The sequence below is a fragment of the Bubalus bubalis genome, chromosome 2 (genome assembly GCF_019923935.1).
Source record: "Bubalus bubalis isolate 160015118507 breed Murrah chromosome 2, NDDB_SH_1, whole genome shotgun sequence".
Classification (NCBI taxonomy): domain Eukaryota; kingdom Metazoa; phylum Chordata; class Mammalia; order Artiodactyla; family Bovidae; genus Bubalus; species Bubalus bubalis.
In genome coordinates, this window is record NC_059158.1 from 121,799,767 (window position 1) to 121,812,957 (window position 13,191).

General features: G+C 44.1%; 1 protein-coding gene across 2 annotated transcripts in view; it reads right to left on the minus strand.

The window, feature by feature from the left end:
* The window catches only part of CCDC93 (coiled-coil domain containing 93), a 106,861-nt gene that overhangs the window by 15,750 nt on the left and 77,920 nt on the right, over positions 1-13,191 (minus strand). For both annotated transcript variants that reach the window (XM_006066638.4, XM_006066639.4), the window contains 5 exons: positions 5,458-5,531; positions 4,553-4,634; positions 3,325-3,396; positions 2,013-2,066; positions 365-427 (listed from right to left, as the gene is read on the minus strand). In XM_006066638.4, coding sequence (XP_006066700.4) covers positions 365-427; positions 2,013-2,066; positions 3,325-3,396; positions 4,553-4,634; positions 5,458-5,531 — 345 coding nt within the window. The remainder of the gene's footprint in view (positions 1-364; positions 428-2,012; positions 2,067-3,324; positions 3,397-4,552; positions 4,635-5,457; positions 5,532-13,191) is intronic.

Below are 13,191 nucleotides of genomic sequence, written 5' to 3' on the forward strand. Positions count from 1 at the left end.
AAAAAAATAAAATGGGCACTTAATTTTTGAAGAAAAGTACTTGACAAGAACCTTGAATCCTGCCTCTGGCACTTTCTAGTGGCTTATACTTAACAGATTTGAGTCAATTTCTTCATACAGAAAATGAGGCTGACAGCTATTCTCCAGCAAAGGTGATGATCAAGTCAAGTGAGATGCTGGTGAAGTAACAGACCAATGTGAGGTGTTATAACCAACACCTCAATCCAGAGTTACACTCCAGACAGAAGAGCAAATAGCAGCCTTATAACTGAGTCTCTCTGGCTCTTAGATACTGAGATGCTCTTGTTCTGCTATAGGAGATGCAAAGCTAGTCAGATGGATTTATCAGCTTGCTTTTACTCACCTGTAGTAGACGGATCTTGTAAAGTTTCTCTTTCTCCATGTTATACCGTCTGTCTAGGTCTTCCTGAAATTGGAAAAAAACCCCCACAATTATCTTCAAATTTTTATTTTTTTGATGAAATCTTTTGAAGTTGAACAGTTTTTATATATCTCCTTCACCGTGAGGCTCCAAATTTCTTTTTTGAAATGGCTGAGTTCAGGGTTGAGTCCTCATCCCGTGAGACCCTTGACACTCTTTCACATCACTCTGTAACAACTCTTTCTTCTTCTGGGACCCAGGCTGAATCCAGGGTTAAGTGAAGGATCCCCCAAATCCATGTGCCCTTCCTTCCCTTAACAAAAAAACCATGAGGAGGAGATAGCTGATATTTAAAGGGCCTGCAGTTCTATGTTGCTGTGTTAGATGATGCTGGCTTGCTTATGTTTCTGTTTAGAGCTGCAATGTCCAATGTGATGCCACCAGGCACATGTGGCTATTTAAATTCATATTATCTAAAATTGAAAAATATTCAATTTCTCAATTGTCCTAGCCAACCTTCAGATGCTCAGCAACCATACACAGCTAGTGGCCACCATATTGGATAGAGCACAGATCGAGAACACTTCCACCACTGCAGAAAGGCCTTTTGGACAGTATCAAAAGACAGAAACCAGCCCCTCACTGAACCCAGTGAGGTAAGAGACGTGGCTGGATGGCTCACTGTGCTAGAGGAAGCTACGAAGGCGTCAGAGGTGCCCCTCTCCCCGTGTTTTTACACACACACACCCCCATCAGCTCCTCCATAGGGCTCAGCTGTAGGCAAACCCCAACAGCCTTCACTGTGGGAGTCCCGAAGTTCCCTCTCTGGGAGCTTCTGAGGGCACGAAGGGAAGAGGAACCTAAAGGAGGTGAATGGTAGAGGCTTTCCTGTGTTTCCCTTCCTCCTCCTCTTCCTTTTCTGTTCCTTTCTCCTGGAAGCACTCCTTTAACTCAGAACAGGGGTTGGCAAACCACAGCCCAACAGCTAAATCCAACAGCCCTTGAGCCAAATTTGCCTGTGCCTAGTTTTTTTTAAATTTATTAATTTTTTCATTGAAGGACAACTGCTCCACAGAATTTTGTTTTCCGTCAAACCTCAACATGAATCAGCCACAAGTATACACATATCCCCTCCCCCCTGAACCTCCCTCTGTGCCTAGTTCTATAAATAAAGTTTTATTGGAACATAGCTATGTCCTTTCACTTATACATTGACTCTGAGGACCAGAGTGGAGCTGGCCCAAAAGGTTGACAATATTCACTAGCTGGCCCTTTAACACACCCTGACCTCGGAACGCAGGCCCATAGACAGAGCTCTCTCCCTGCGCACTGCCCGCCCCTCAAATAGCCTGGCAGGTGTGGCCCTTACAGGGCTTTCCCCTTCCCAGCTCAGAGGCCAGGGTGGAGATGGAATGCCTGAGCCAGGTGCAGGGCCTCAGGGCTGTCCACAGGGAAGCTGTGGTCCACCTGAGGGGCAGGTGTGCAAAATGGAGCCAGGCCCTGAGAGCCCGCAGACGAGGAGGTGGCCACAAAGATGATGGAAAGCGGTGTGAGAAGCTATTGAAGACACAAAGCTGGTCACCATGCCCACAGGGGACAGTACTGGTCCTGAGAATGGGCAGGTACTTACATTGTGCGTCATCGCAGAGGTTAAGGCACCATGTGACTCTCCCCCAGAGAGGGTCTACAATGAGGAAAAGTGAAAAAAAAAAGAAAACATCACCTCTGAGGAAAGAAGCTGAGGGTCCAGAAGTAGGAAAGGGTGGGCCGCCAGTTTGCTGATCATGTCTGAACAGGGAACAGCCCGTACATGAGCCCTAGATTTTAAACTGTTCTGCAATGTCCATAAGTCACATTAACAAGCTAAACTCTGTTTCTGAATGCGAGTCAATCCCTCTAGCAAGGTGTGATGGCTAAGGAGAGAAATGCCGCCCTTAAAGTCTGAATTCTATACAAACCCAGAGGCTGGCTGAGCTGAACTCAAAGTTTCAGTCTTGGAAACAACTGGAAAGTTGGGGTGGTCCCACTATGGGGTGGTCCCAATTCACCACCCACTGCCCAGCCATACTCTGCTGTTGCTGCACCAGTCCTCATGGCTGTGGCTGAAGTGACAGAACCTGTCACGATAGGGAGGCAGCACCTCTGTGGCCTGTCTCCCTGATGAGCGGGGCAGTGTCCATACAGGTCCACGCCCAGCCCTGGCAGGAGGCCCTGGCTGCTTGGACCAGTCCCCTCCCTTCCCTGAGCCCCAAGTTCCCCATTTCCCCAAGCAAGGGGGTACAGTCAATGAGGTCTGAGGCCATACCCTGACCTAAGCACAGAGAGCCTCAGCAAAGAAGCTTTGAATGGAGTATGAGAAGGGAAAACAAACCAGTGATCCCTACAGTCTCATTTGGTGAGAGAAACAGACTTTATTTTCCATCCTTGTCCACACCAGTTCCTTGGAAGATCAAGGCCTCTGTTCAGAGAGCCAGTGGGATGTGTTCTGAGCCAGGTATGCTCACAGGTGACCAGAGCCCCGACCTCACATCTCGAGTGAGCTTCTCTCTGCAGCATCCATGTCCCGGGGCAGGAGTGAAGGATGAAATCAGCAAACTGGCACACAATTGAGAGGTAAATGGGACAAATGGGACCAGAGCTCAGGGAGTTCCTAGAAACCACCATCCCTAAGGGAGGGGCAGCCGGGCTTGTAAACCGGTTAACGTGTGCCCCGGGGTTGCTGCTGTCCACACTCAGAGCTGCTTTAACCCACAAAAAGAAGACAAAGTTCAGGGACACATATTGACAAAAACCACTTGAGAAATGAGTGTTCAGAGGACAAGGCTGAGGAAAAGTCTGGTCCCTTTCATCGCCAGACTCTGTTGGGGAGTCCTCTAGAAACCCTTTCATGGTGGGCGTCACAAAGCCCCCAGCAGTCTGGAACACCCCTCCACAGCCCGTACCTTTTCATCTCTGCCTGGCGCCCTCTCAGCCTTCAGGATTTCGATTTCCTGCTGCAGCCGTGCCATCTCCTCCTTTAAAAGTAATATGAACATTTACAAGATCTGGACAGGCTAATGACTGGATGTAATGATTTACCTTGATCTAGAGTCTTATTTTGGAGAAGGTGATGGCACCCCACTTCAGTACTCTTGCCTGGAAAATCCCATGGACGGAGGAGCCTGGTAGGCTGCAGTCCATGAGGTTGCAAAGAGTCAGACACCACTGAGCGACTTCACTTTCAGTTTTCACTTTCATGCATTGGAGAAGGAAATGGCAACCCATTCCAGTGTTCTTGCCTGGAGAATCCCAGGGACGGGGGAGCCTGTTGGGCTGCTGTCTATGGGGTCGCACAGAGTCGGACACGACTGAGGCGACTTAGCAGAAGCAGCAGCAGCAGAGTCTTATTTTCACATTTGTGAGTTTATGTGGGGACAAGAAATCCATAAAGAACTAGGCCCCCAGGCCTCTGATTTTCAGCCTGGGAACGTCTTCTTAGGAGGGCAGAGGCAGCAGTATCTCAGTCAGAAGGGGTCTTTCTTCCCTAAGGGCAGGTGAGACTCGCAGTAATCACTGGGACATGGGATGAATGAGTGGCTTAGAGTCAGTCCCAAGCCTCCTTCTCCTTTTCAGCTCTTCTCCACCTTTCCTGGGACCTTCCAGCCTGGAGCCCTGCTTCATCCAGCCCTTCTCCACTTGTCACCCTCATCTGCTTAAGTCAGATATAGCTTCTAGAGGGCTCCTACACCATAGTGGCCTCTCTTCCCCTAGACTCACAGAACTCAGCCCTCTTTTCCTGTCTCCCACATGGTCACCTGTGCACATATCACTCCCACTATTGGACCATGTGACAGAGACATGTTAGGATTTTAGGGCAGCCCTAGTTTCATAAGATACTACTCCTTTTGTAGAACTTTTCTTTTAAATACATTTGTAAATTAGAAAACACTGTTTGTTAGACTGTGCTCTCAGTTTGGGGTCTGGCATACAGAGTTACTCATCCAAGTCATTTCTGGTGTTCTCTGATCACATCATAGCACTTTACTCCTCCTGCACACTACCACATACCTGCCTGGTGAACCTCCTCTTCCTATCACACCTGGATAGGACCCACAGCAGCACAAGGGGAGGGAAAGCAGGAGATTGTATGAGAATCTTTGTTAACATCTGATGACACCAAGCAACACTTACTCGACAATGTGCTTTAAACTCCTGTTCCTGACTTTTCAGATTTTCATTCATGGCTACAAGGGCTCTCAAGTTCTGCAGGATGCTGAAAAGACCAAAAAACAACTGACTTTCAACAAACCACTATGATTTTATGAATCACAGTTAAAACCAAGACCCCAGAAAAAAAGGAACTTTTTTCTTAATTTCCTTTGTCTCTCCCAAGAGTGTCTAATAGGCTGCCCACCAATGATAATGACCACCATTTAACAGACATTATTATTCATCTATAAGCTGAGTCCATCGGGTCACATTCAAACAAATGTTACAGAATATAGAATTAAAATATCAACTGCAGAAACATCAATGTGTTTTGAGATTACTGTATATTTTTAATGATACCAACTACTTAAGACTCAGAGCACAGATAGAATCGTAATTTTAATTCCCATTTAAAATTTTAAATGTAAATGCTTTTATTTAATTTAAATTGTCTAAAGACAATTAATCAAAAAAAAAAAAACCCCAAACCCAGCATCTTGGCAAAAAAAGAACATTTTCATTCTTGAAGGACAGGGTAAGATCAGTGCTGTTAAAACCTGGTAACCATGGTTGACTCCAAGGGAGGAGGACTGGGTAGCTGGGGGCAGGGGCGGGAGAAGACTTTTCAGTGTATGTCTTTTTGAACCTTGCACGTATTACTTACTTTCTAAAAACGAGAAAACAGACAAAACAAAATACAAAACATAGCTGCTCCTGACCCAGGGGGAAGTGGGAGGAAGAGGAAGAAGGCAGCCCCGGATCAGGATCAGCGGTGAAGTAACCGGCAGAACAGTGCCAGCAGCCATGACCTGGGCTCCTCAGCCCCGTTCTCCAACCACCAGCCACACTCACAGAGAAAATAAATACCACGTGTTGAGATCTCCTACCTCGGATCAGCTTTGGCCTCTATCTTCTCGAGAGCTGTCTGCTCTTTGTCCAGTTTCTCACTGTGACCCTTGAGCTATGGGAGAGAAGGAGGCACGTTGCTGGAGACTTGCCAGGACTGGAGGCGAGGGCTTCCATTCTCCTTCCTGGCCCACACCTGCACCCTCTCTGGACAGGTGGCCCAGCCCACTGGACATGGCCATACATTGAGAAAACAGGTGGACAAGGGGAACAGGATGGGGCTGGAGGGACAGCACAGAAACATCAAAACCACAGCCTTCCTGACACAGGTTGTGAGTAAAAGAAACCTTGGCAATACCTTTAAATCACAGCAGCAAGTGGGTGGAAAGCCAAAGAAATGCTGACAGCAGGTGCCTCTCAGCGGGAAGAAGTAAATAAAAGCAGCAGCTATGAGAGACAGACCTGGGTTTCAATCTCAGGATACCACTATTGGGGCTACCCACAGGGGCAGGGTTAAATCTCCTATCTTGAAAAACTCCATTTTCTTTCTCTAAGTCAGTGGAGACTTTAAAAAGCAAACTTTAAGGAAACTCAGATTTTAATTTTTAAGCTGTGTAGATCTACCATACAATAGACTATTAAGCTGCTATTAAAAAAGAATAAACAGTTCTTTTATGATGATCTCTAACATTTACTGTAAGTTGAAGACAACACATAAAACCATTACTCCAATGTGCATCAAGGAAGGTATTCATGTATACATCTTGTATACACATGCATTAAAGAACCCACACGTTATTTGTATATGCACAAAAATTTTCTGAAAAGATTCACAAGTGATTGGTTACCCTCTAGATAGAGTAGCTGCTTGGGTTACAGGGGGACACCCTTTGTACTTTTTGAATTTTGAACTATGTGAATGTGCTACCTATTAAAAAAAAAAAAAAAGTTAAAGAACTTCCAAGAGTTCTAGCTGAGAACAAGTGGCAGCAAGTCCTTCTTTTTCAAGTCCTGGGAAGTTCAGGTGATTCTGTTTGATGACAGGAGCGGGCACCTTGGGGACAAGAAAGATGGTAGCAGGTAAGACCAGCCAGTGGAGGACCACCGTGTGGATCTGGCAGGCGTGGGAAGAACTGGGCGGCAGGACTGGGGTCTGCGTCAGGAGCAGCCAGGGGCTGTGCAGTGAAGCCTGCTTCCCTTAACCCAAGAGCTGGCGCAGGGGTCCCAGAGGCAGGCGGCTCCCAGAGAGCTGGCAAGACTCAGGAGGAGGGACAGTGTCCTGACCCCAAATATCAGTTACACTGGCTGATCCCACCAAACAGTAGGGCCCCCCTTCCAAAATAGTTATGTGGAGCATGCTGCATAAAATGAATACAGAATCCACACAGCTGATAACAGAAAATTTCAGAATCACAAATAAGCACACCATTAACAATTATCATGTATTTTAAGAAAGATAAAACTGTAAAAAAGGTATCAACTCAACAAATGAATTCTGATCTGAAGGGACAGTTTGTAGATCAAGGAAAACTTCAGACACAGTCAATGCCTTTAGGCTAGAGAGGATCCTCCATATATAAAAAAAGAATCAACCTCCACATAAGGAATTAAAGTTGTGACTGCTGAAATTAGAAAGTACACTGGCTAGAAGGGGCCCTCCACTGATGCAGGGGCCTGCAGCGCCTCCCCCACACGTCAGGGCTGCCATCCATCCTCTACCTTCTACACCCTGCTTTATTTTCCTATATTCCAGAGAAGGCAGGTCTTTCCTGTTTTCCAGTGCCGCTAGGTTTTGCTGAAGAGGTAAAACCTGGCGCACTGGCAGGAAAGGGCTCAGAGTGCTCATGTGCCCAGTCCTTGCCTTGAACAGATAAGGAAACTGAGGCCCAAAGGCAGAGCTCATTACTGATTCAGGGTCCTGGTCTTCAGTTTTTTGACTAAATCAGGCTTCTTCCTACATTGTTCAGCACAGCCTCCCATTTTCCTAGATAAGAATTAGTTTGACTGCCTGACTAGATGGTAAGCTCCCTGAGAGGTCATGGTGCCAGGTCTCCAGCACTGGAATCTGCACGGCCTTTCTGCCTCCGTTTCTCCAGCAGCACAGCAGGGATATTAACAGTGTGCTGCCAGGGTTGACAGGACGATTCAATGAGAACACAAATGATGTGCCCACAGCACAGCCAGCACATCGCAATGCTGGCTGCAATTACCATGTGAGGATAGGGAGAGTATCTCCTATTAATTTGAAACTTCCACCTTTCTAGCACATGCAAGGATTCAAAAAATATTTTTTTATTGAAGGATAATTGCTTTACAGAATTCTGTTTTCTGTCAAACCTCAACATGAATGAGCCATAGGTATACCTATATCCCCTCCATTTTGAACCTCCCTCCCATCTCCTGCCCCATGCCATCTATCTAGACTGACACAGAGCCCCTGTTTGAGTTTCCTGAGCCATATAGGAGATTCCTATTGGCTATCTATATTACATATGGTAATGTAAGTTTCCATGTTACTCTTTCCACACATCTCACCCTCTCCTCCCTCTCCCCATGTCCATAAGTCTATTCTCTATGTCTGTTTCTCCACTGCTGCCCTGAGAATAAATTCTTCAGTACCATTATTCTAGATTTGTATATATGCTTTAGAATACAGTATTTCTCTTTCTGACTCACTTCACTCTGTATAATAGGTTCTAGGTTCATTCACTTCATCAGAACTGACTCAAATGCGTTCCTTTCTGTGGATGAGTAATATTCCATTGTGTATATGTACCACAACTTCTTTATCCGTTCATCTGTTGATGGGCATCTAGGTGGATTCCATGTTCCAGCTATTGTAAACAGTGCTGCAGTGAACAATGGAATACATGTGTCTTTATCAATTTTGGTTTCCTTAGGGTATATGCCTACGAGCGGGATTGAGGGTCATATGGTGGTTTTCATACTGTTCATGGGGTTCTCAAGGCAAGAATACTGAAGTGATTTGTGATTCCCTTCTCCAGTGGACCACATTTTGTCAGAACTCTCCACCATGGCCTGTCTGTCTTGGGTGGCCGCACACGGCATGGCCTAGTTTCACAAGAGAGTTCCAGAAAAACATCTATTTCTGCTTTATTGACTATGCCAAAGCCTTTGACTGTGTGGATCACAATAAACTGTGGAAAATTCTGAAAGAGATGGGAATACCAGACCATCTGACCTGCCTCTTGAGAAACCTATACGCAGGTCAGGAAGCAACAGTTAGAACTGGACATGAAACAACAGACTGGTTCCAAACAGGAAAAGGAGTACATCAAGACTGTATATTCTTACCCTGCTTATTTAACTTATATGCAAGTACATCATGAGAAATGCTGGGCTGGAGGAAGCACAAGATGGAATCAAGATTGCAGGGAGAAATATCGATAACCTTAGATATGCAGATGACACCACCCTTATGACAGAAAGCGAAGAACTAAAGAGCCTCTTGATGAAAGTGAAAGAGGAGAGTGAAAAAGTTGGCCTAAAGCTCAGCATTCAGTAAACTAAGATCATGGCATCTGGTCCCATCACTTCATGGGAAATAGATGAGGAAATAGTGGAAAGAGTGGCTGACTTTATTTTTGAGTGAAGTTGCTCAGTTGAGTCCGACTCTTTGCGACCCCATGGACTGTAGCCTACCAGGCTCCTCCCTCCATGGGATTCTCCAGGCAAGAGTACTGGTGTGGGTTGCCATTTCCTTCTCCAGGGGATCTTCCCAACCCAGGGACTGAACCCAGGTCTCCCGCATTCCAGGCAGATGCTTTAACCTCTAAGCCACCAGGAAGTCCTGACTTTATTTTTGGGGACTCCAAAATCACTGCAGATGGTGATTGTGGCCATGACATTAAAAGATGCTTGCTCCTTGGAAGGAAAGTTATGACCAACCTAAACAGCATATTAAAAACAGAGACAGTACTTTGTCACCAAAGAGCCATCTAGTCAAGGCTATGGTTTTTCCATTAGTCATGTATGGATGTAAGAGTTGGACTATAAAGAAAGCTGAGCACTGAAGAATTGATGCTTTTGAACTGTGGTGTTGTAGAAGACTCTTGAGAGTCCCTTGGACTACAAGGAGATCCAACCAGTCCATCCTAAAGGAGATCAGTCCTGGGTGTTCATTGGAAGGACTGATGTTGAAACTGAAACTTTGGCCACCTGATGTGAAGAGCTGATTCATTTGAAAAGACCCTGATGTTGGGAAAGATTGAAGGCGGGAGGAGAAGGGGACAACAGAGGATGAGATGGTTCAGTTCAGTTCAGTTCAGTTGCTCAGTAGTGTCCGTAGTGTCCGATTCTTTGCGACCCCATGAATCGCAGCACGCCAGGCCTCCCCATCCATCACCAACTCCTGAAGTTCACTCAGACTCACATCCATCAAGTCAGTGATGCCATCCAGCCATCTCATCCTCTGCCGTCCCCTTCTCCTCCTGCCCCCAATCCCTCCCAGCATCAGAGTCTTTTCCTTTCAGTAACCTATCATTTTGCCTTTTCATACTGTTCATAGGGTTCTCAAGGCAAGAATACTTAAGTGGTTTGCCATTCCCTTTAGATGGAATCAATGACTCAATGGACATGAGTTTGGGTAAACTCCAGGAGTTGGTGATGGACAGGGAGGCCTGGCGTGCTGCAGTTCATGGGGTCACAATGAGTCGGACACGCTTGAGCAACTTTGTAAAAAATGAGGTACCCATAGGTGCATGGGTTTATTTCTGGGTTTTCTATCTTGTTCCATTGGTCTGTATTTTTGTTCTGTGCCAGTATCATACTGTCTTGATGACTGTAGCTTTGTAGTATAATCTGAATTCAGGAAGGTTGATTCCTCCAGCTCCATTCTTCTTTCTCAAGACTGCTTTGGCTATTTGGGATATTTTGTGTTTCCATACAAATTGTGAAATTTTTTGTTCTAGTTCTGTGAAAAATGCCTTTGGTAATTTGATAGTGGTAGCACTGAATCTGTAGATTGCATTTGGTAATATGTTATTTTCACAATATTGATTCTTCCTACCTAGAAACATGGAATATCTCTTCATCTATTTATGTCATTTTTAATTTTTTTCATTAATGTCTTATAATTTTCTGTGTACAGTTCTTTTGTCTCCTTAGATAAGTTTATTCCCAGATACTTTATTCTTTTTGTTGCAATGGTGAATGGGATGGACTCCTTAATTTCTGATTTTTCATTGCTAGTATATAGAAATGGAAGTGATTTCTGTGCATTGATTTTGTATCCTGCAACTTTGCTAAACTCACTGATTAGCTCTAGTAATTTTCTGATACTATCTTTAGGGTTTTCTATATATAGTATCATGTCATCTGCAAACAATGAGAGGTTTACTTCTTTTCCAATCTGGATTCCTTTTATTTCTTTTTCCTCTCTGATTACTGCTGCTAGGACTTCCAGAACTATGTTGCATAATAGTGGTGAAAGTGGACACCCTTGTCTTGTTCCTGATCTTAGGGGAAATGCTTTCAGTTTTTCACCATTGAGAATAATGTTTTCTGTAGGCTTATCATATATGGCCTTTACTATGTTGAGGTAGGTTCCTTCTATGCCCATTTTTTAAAGAGTTTTAATCATAAATGGGTGCTGAATTTTGTCAAAGGGTTTTTCTGCCTCTATTGATATTATCATATGGTTTCTATCTTTCAAACTGTTAATATAGTGTATCACATTGATTGTGGAAAAGGAAATGGCAACCCACTCCAGTACTCCTGCCTGGAAAATTCCATGGTTGGAGGAGCCTGGTAGGCTACAGTCCGTGGGGTCGCAAAGAGCTGGACACGACTGAGCGACTTCACTTTCTTTCTTTCTATAGTTCCTTTTGGGAAGGAAATGGCAACTCACTCCAGTGTTCTTGCCTGGACAATCCCATGGACAGAGGGGCCTGGTGGGCTATGGTCTATGGGGTTGCAAAGAGTCAGACACGACTATGCAACTAACACACACACACACACACACACATCACATTGACTGATTTGCATATACTGAAGAATCCTTGCATTCCTGGAGTAAACCCAACTTGATCATGGTGTAGATCTTTTTTCTTCCCTTGTATTTTTTAACTATATAAGTCCATTTAACATTTGTTGTAAAGCTGGTTTGGTGGTACTGAATTATCTTAACTTTTGCTCATCTGAAAAGCTTTTTATTTCTCTATCAATTTTGTTTGAACGATATCCTTGCTGGGTACTGTCAGCTTGACTGTAGATGTTTCCCTTTCAATACTTTAAATATATCCTGCCATTCCCTTCTGGCCTGCAGAGTTTCTGCTGAAAGATCAGCTATTAAGTGTATGGGGTTTCCCTTGTATTTTTTTCTTTGTGTTTAGTCTTTGTTAGTTTGATTAGTATGTGTCTTGGTGTGTTTCTCCTTGGGTTTATCCTGTATGGGACTCTTTGTGCCTCTTGGACTTGACTGACTATTTCCTTTTCCATGTTAGGGAAATTTTCAACTATAATCTCTTCAAAAACTTTCTCATACCCTTTCTTTTTCTCCTCTTCTTCTGGGACCCCTATAATTCGAATGTTGGTGCGTTTGATATTGTCCCAGAGGTCTCTGAGACTATCCTCAGTTCTTTTCATTCTTTTTATTTTATTCTGCTCTTCAGAAGTTATTTCCACCATTTTATCTTCCAGCTCAATGATTTGTTTTTCTGCTTCAGTTATTCTGTTATTGATTCCTTCTAGAGTATTTTTAATTTCAGTAATTATGTTGTTTGTCTCTGCATGTTTATTCTTTAATTCTTCTTGGTCTTTGTTAATTGATTCTTGAATTTTCCCCATTTTGTTTTCAAGGTTTTGGATCATCTTTACTATCATTATTCTGAATTCTTTTTCAGGTAGTTTGCCTATTTCCTCTTAATTTATTTGGACTTCTGTGTTTCTAGTTTGTTCCTTCATTTGTGTAGTATTTCTCTGCCTTTTCATTCTTTTTTTTTTTAATTTTGTTTTATTTTTAAACTTTACATAACTGTATTAGTTTTGCCAAATATCAAAATGAATCCGCCACAGGTATACATGTGTTCCCCATCCTGAACCCTCCTCCCTCCTCCCTCCCCATTCCATCTTTGAGGTCTTCTTTTCCCAGGCTTGAATTCTTTCTTCCTTTTGGTTTCTGCCCTCCTAAGGTTGGTCCAGTGGTTTGTGTAAGCTTTGTATAGGTGTGATTTATGCTGAGTTTTTGTTTGTTTTTCCTCTGATGGGCAAGGCTGAGTGAGGTAGTAATCCTGTCTGCTGATGATTGGGTTTGTATTTTTGTTTTGTTTGTTGTTTAGATGAGGCATCCTGCACATGGTGCTACTGGTGGTTGGGTAATGCTGGGTCTTGTATTCAGGCAGTTTCCTTTGTGTGAGTTCTCATTATCTGATACTCCCTAGGGTTAGTTCTCTGGTTGTCTAGGGTCTTGGAGTCAGCGCACCCACTCCAAAGGCTCAGGGCTTGATCTCTCTCCAGAGACCAGCCTAGATCCAATCTACCAAGAGGAATTTCGCCCAAAATGAAAGGGCCTTTACTTGAGTTCCAAAAGCCAGTGCACAGGAACACAATGGAGATCTCTGACTCAGCAGAAACCATCGCCCTGCCCCCAGACTGACCCATGAGACCTTAGAAGGTAAACAGAAATACTGAGACCTTGGAGTCTTGGAAGAGCTTGGAAACTAAAGCTCAAAAAATATTTGATTCAGTCTTTAGTACCAAAAGTGACTTGACAGCCACTTAGGACTTTATCAAGATGTTCTGCCTTGAATGTTTTC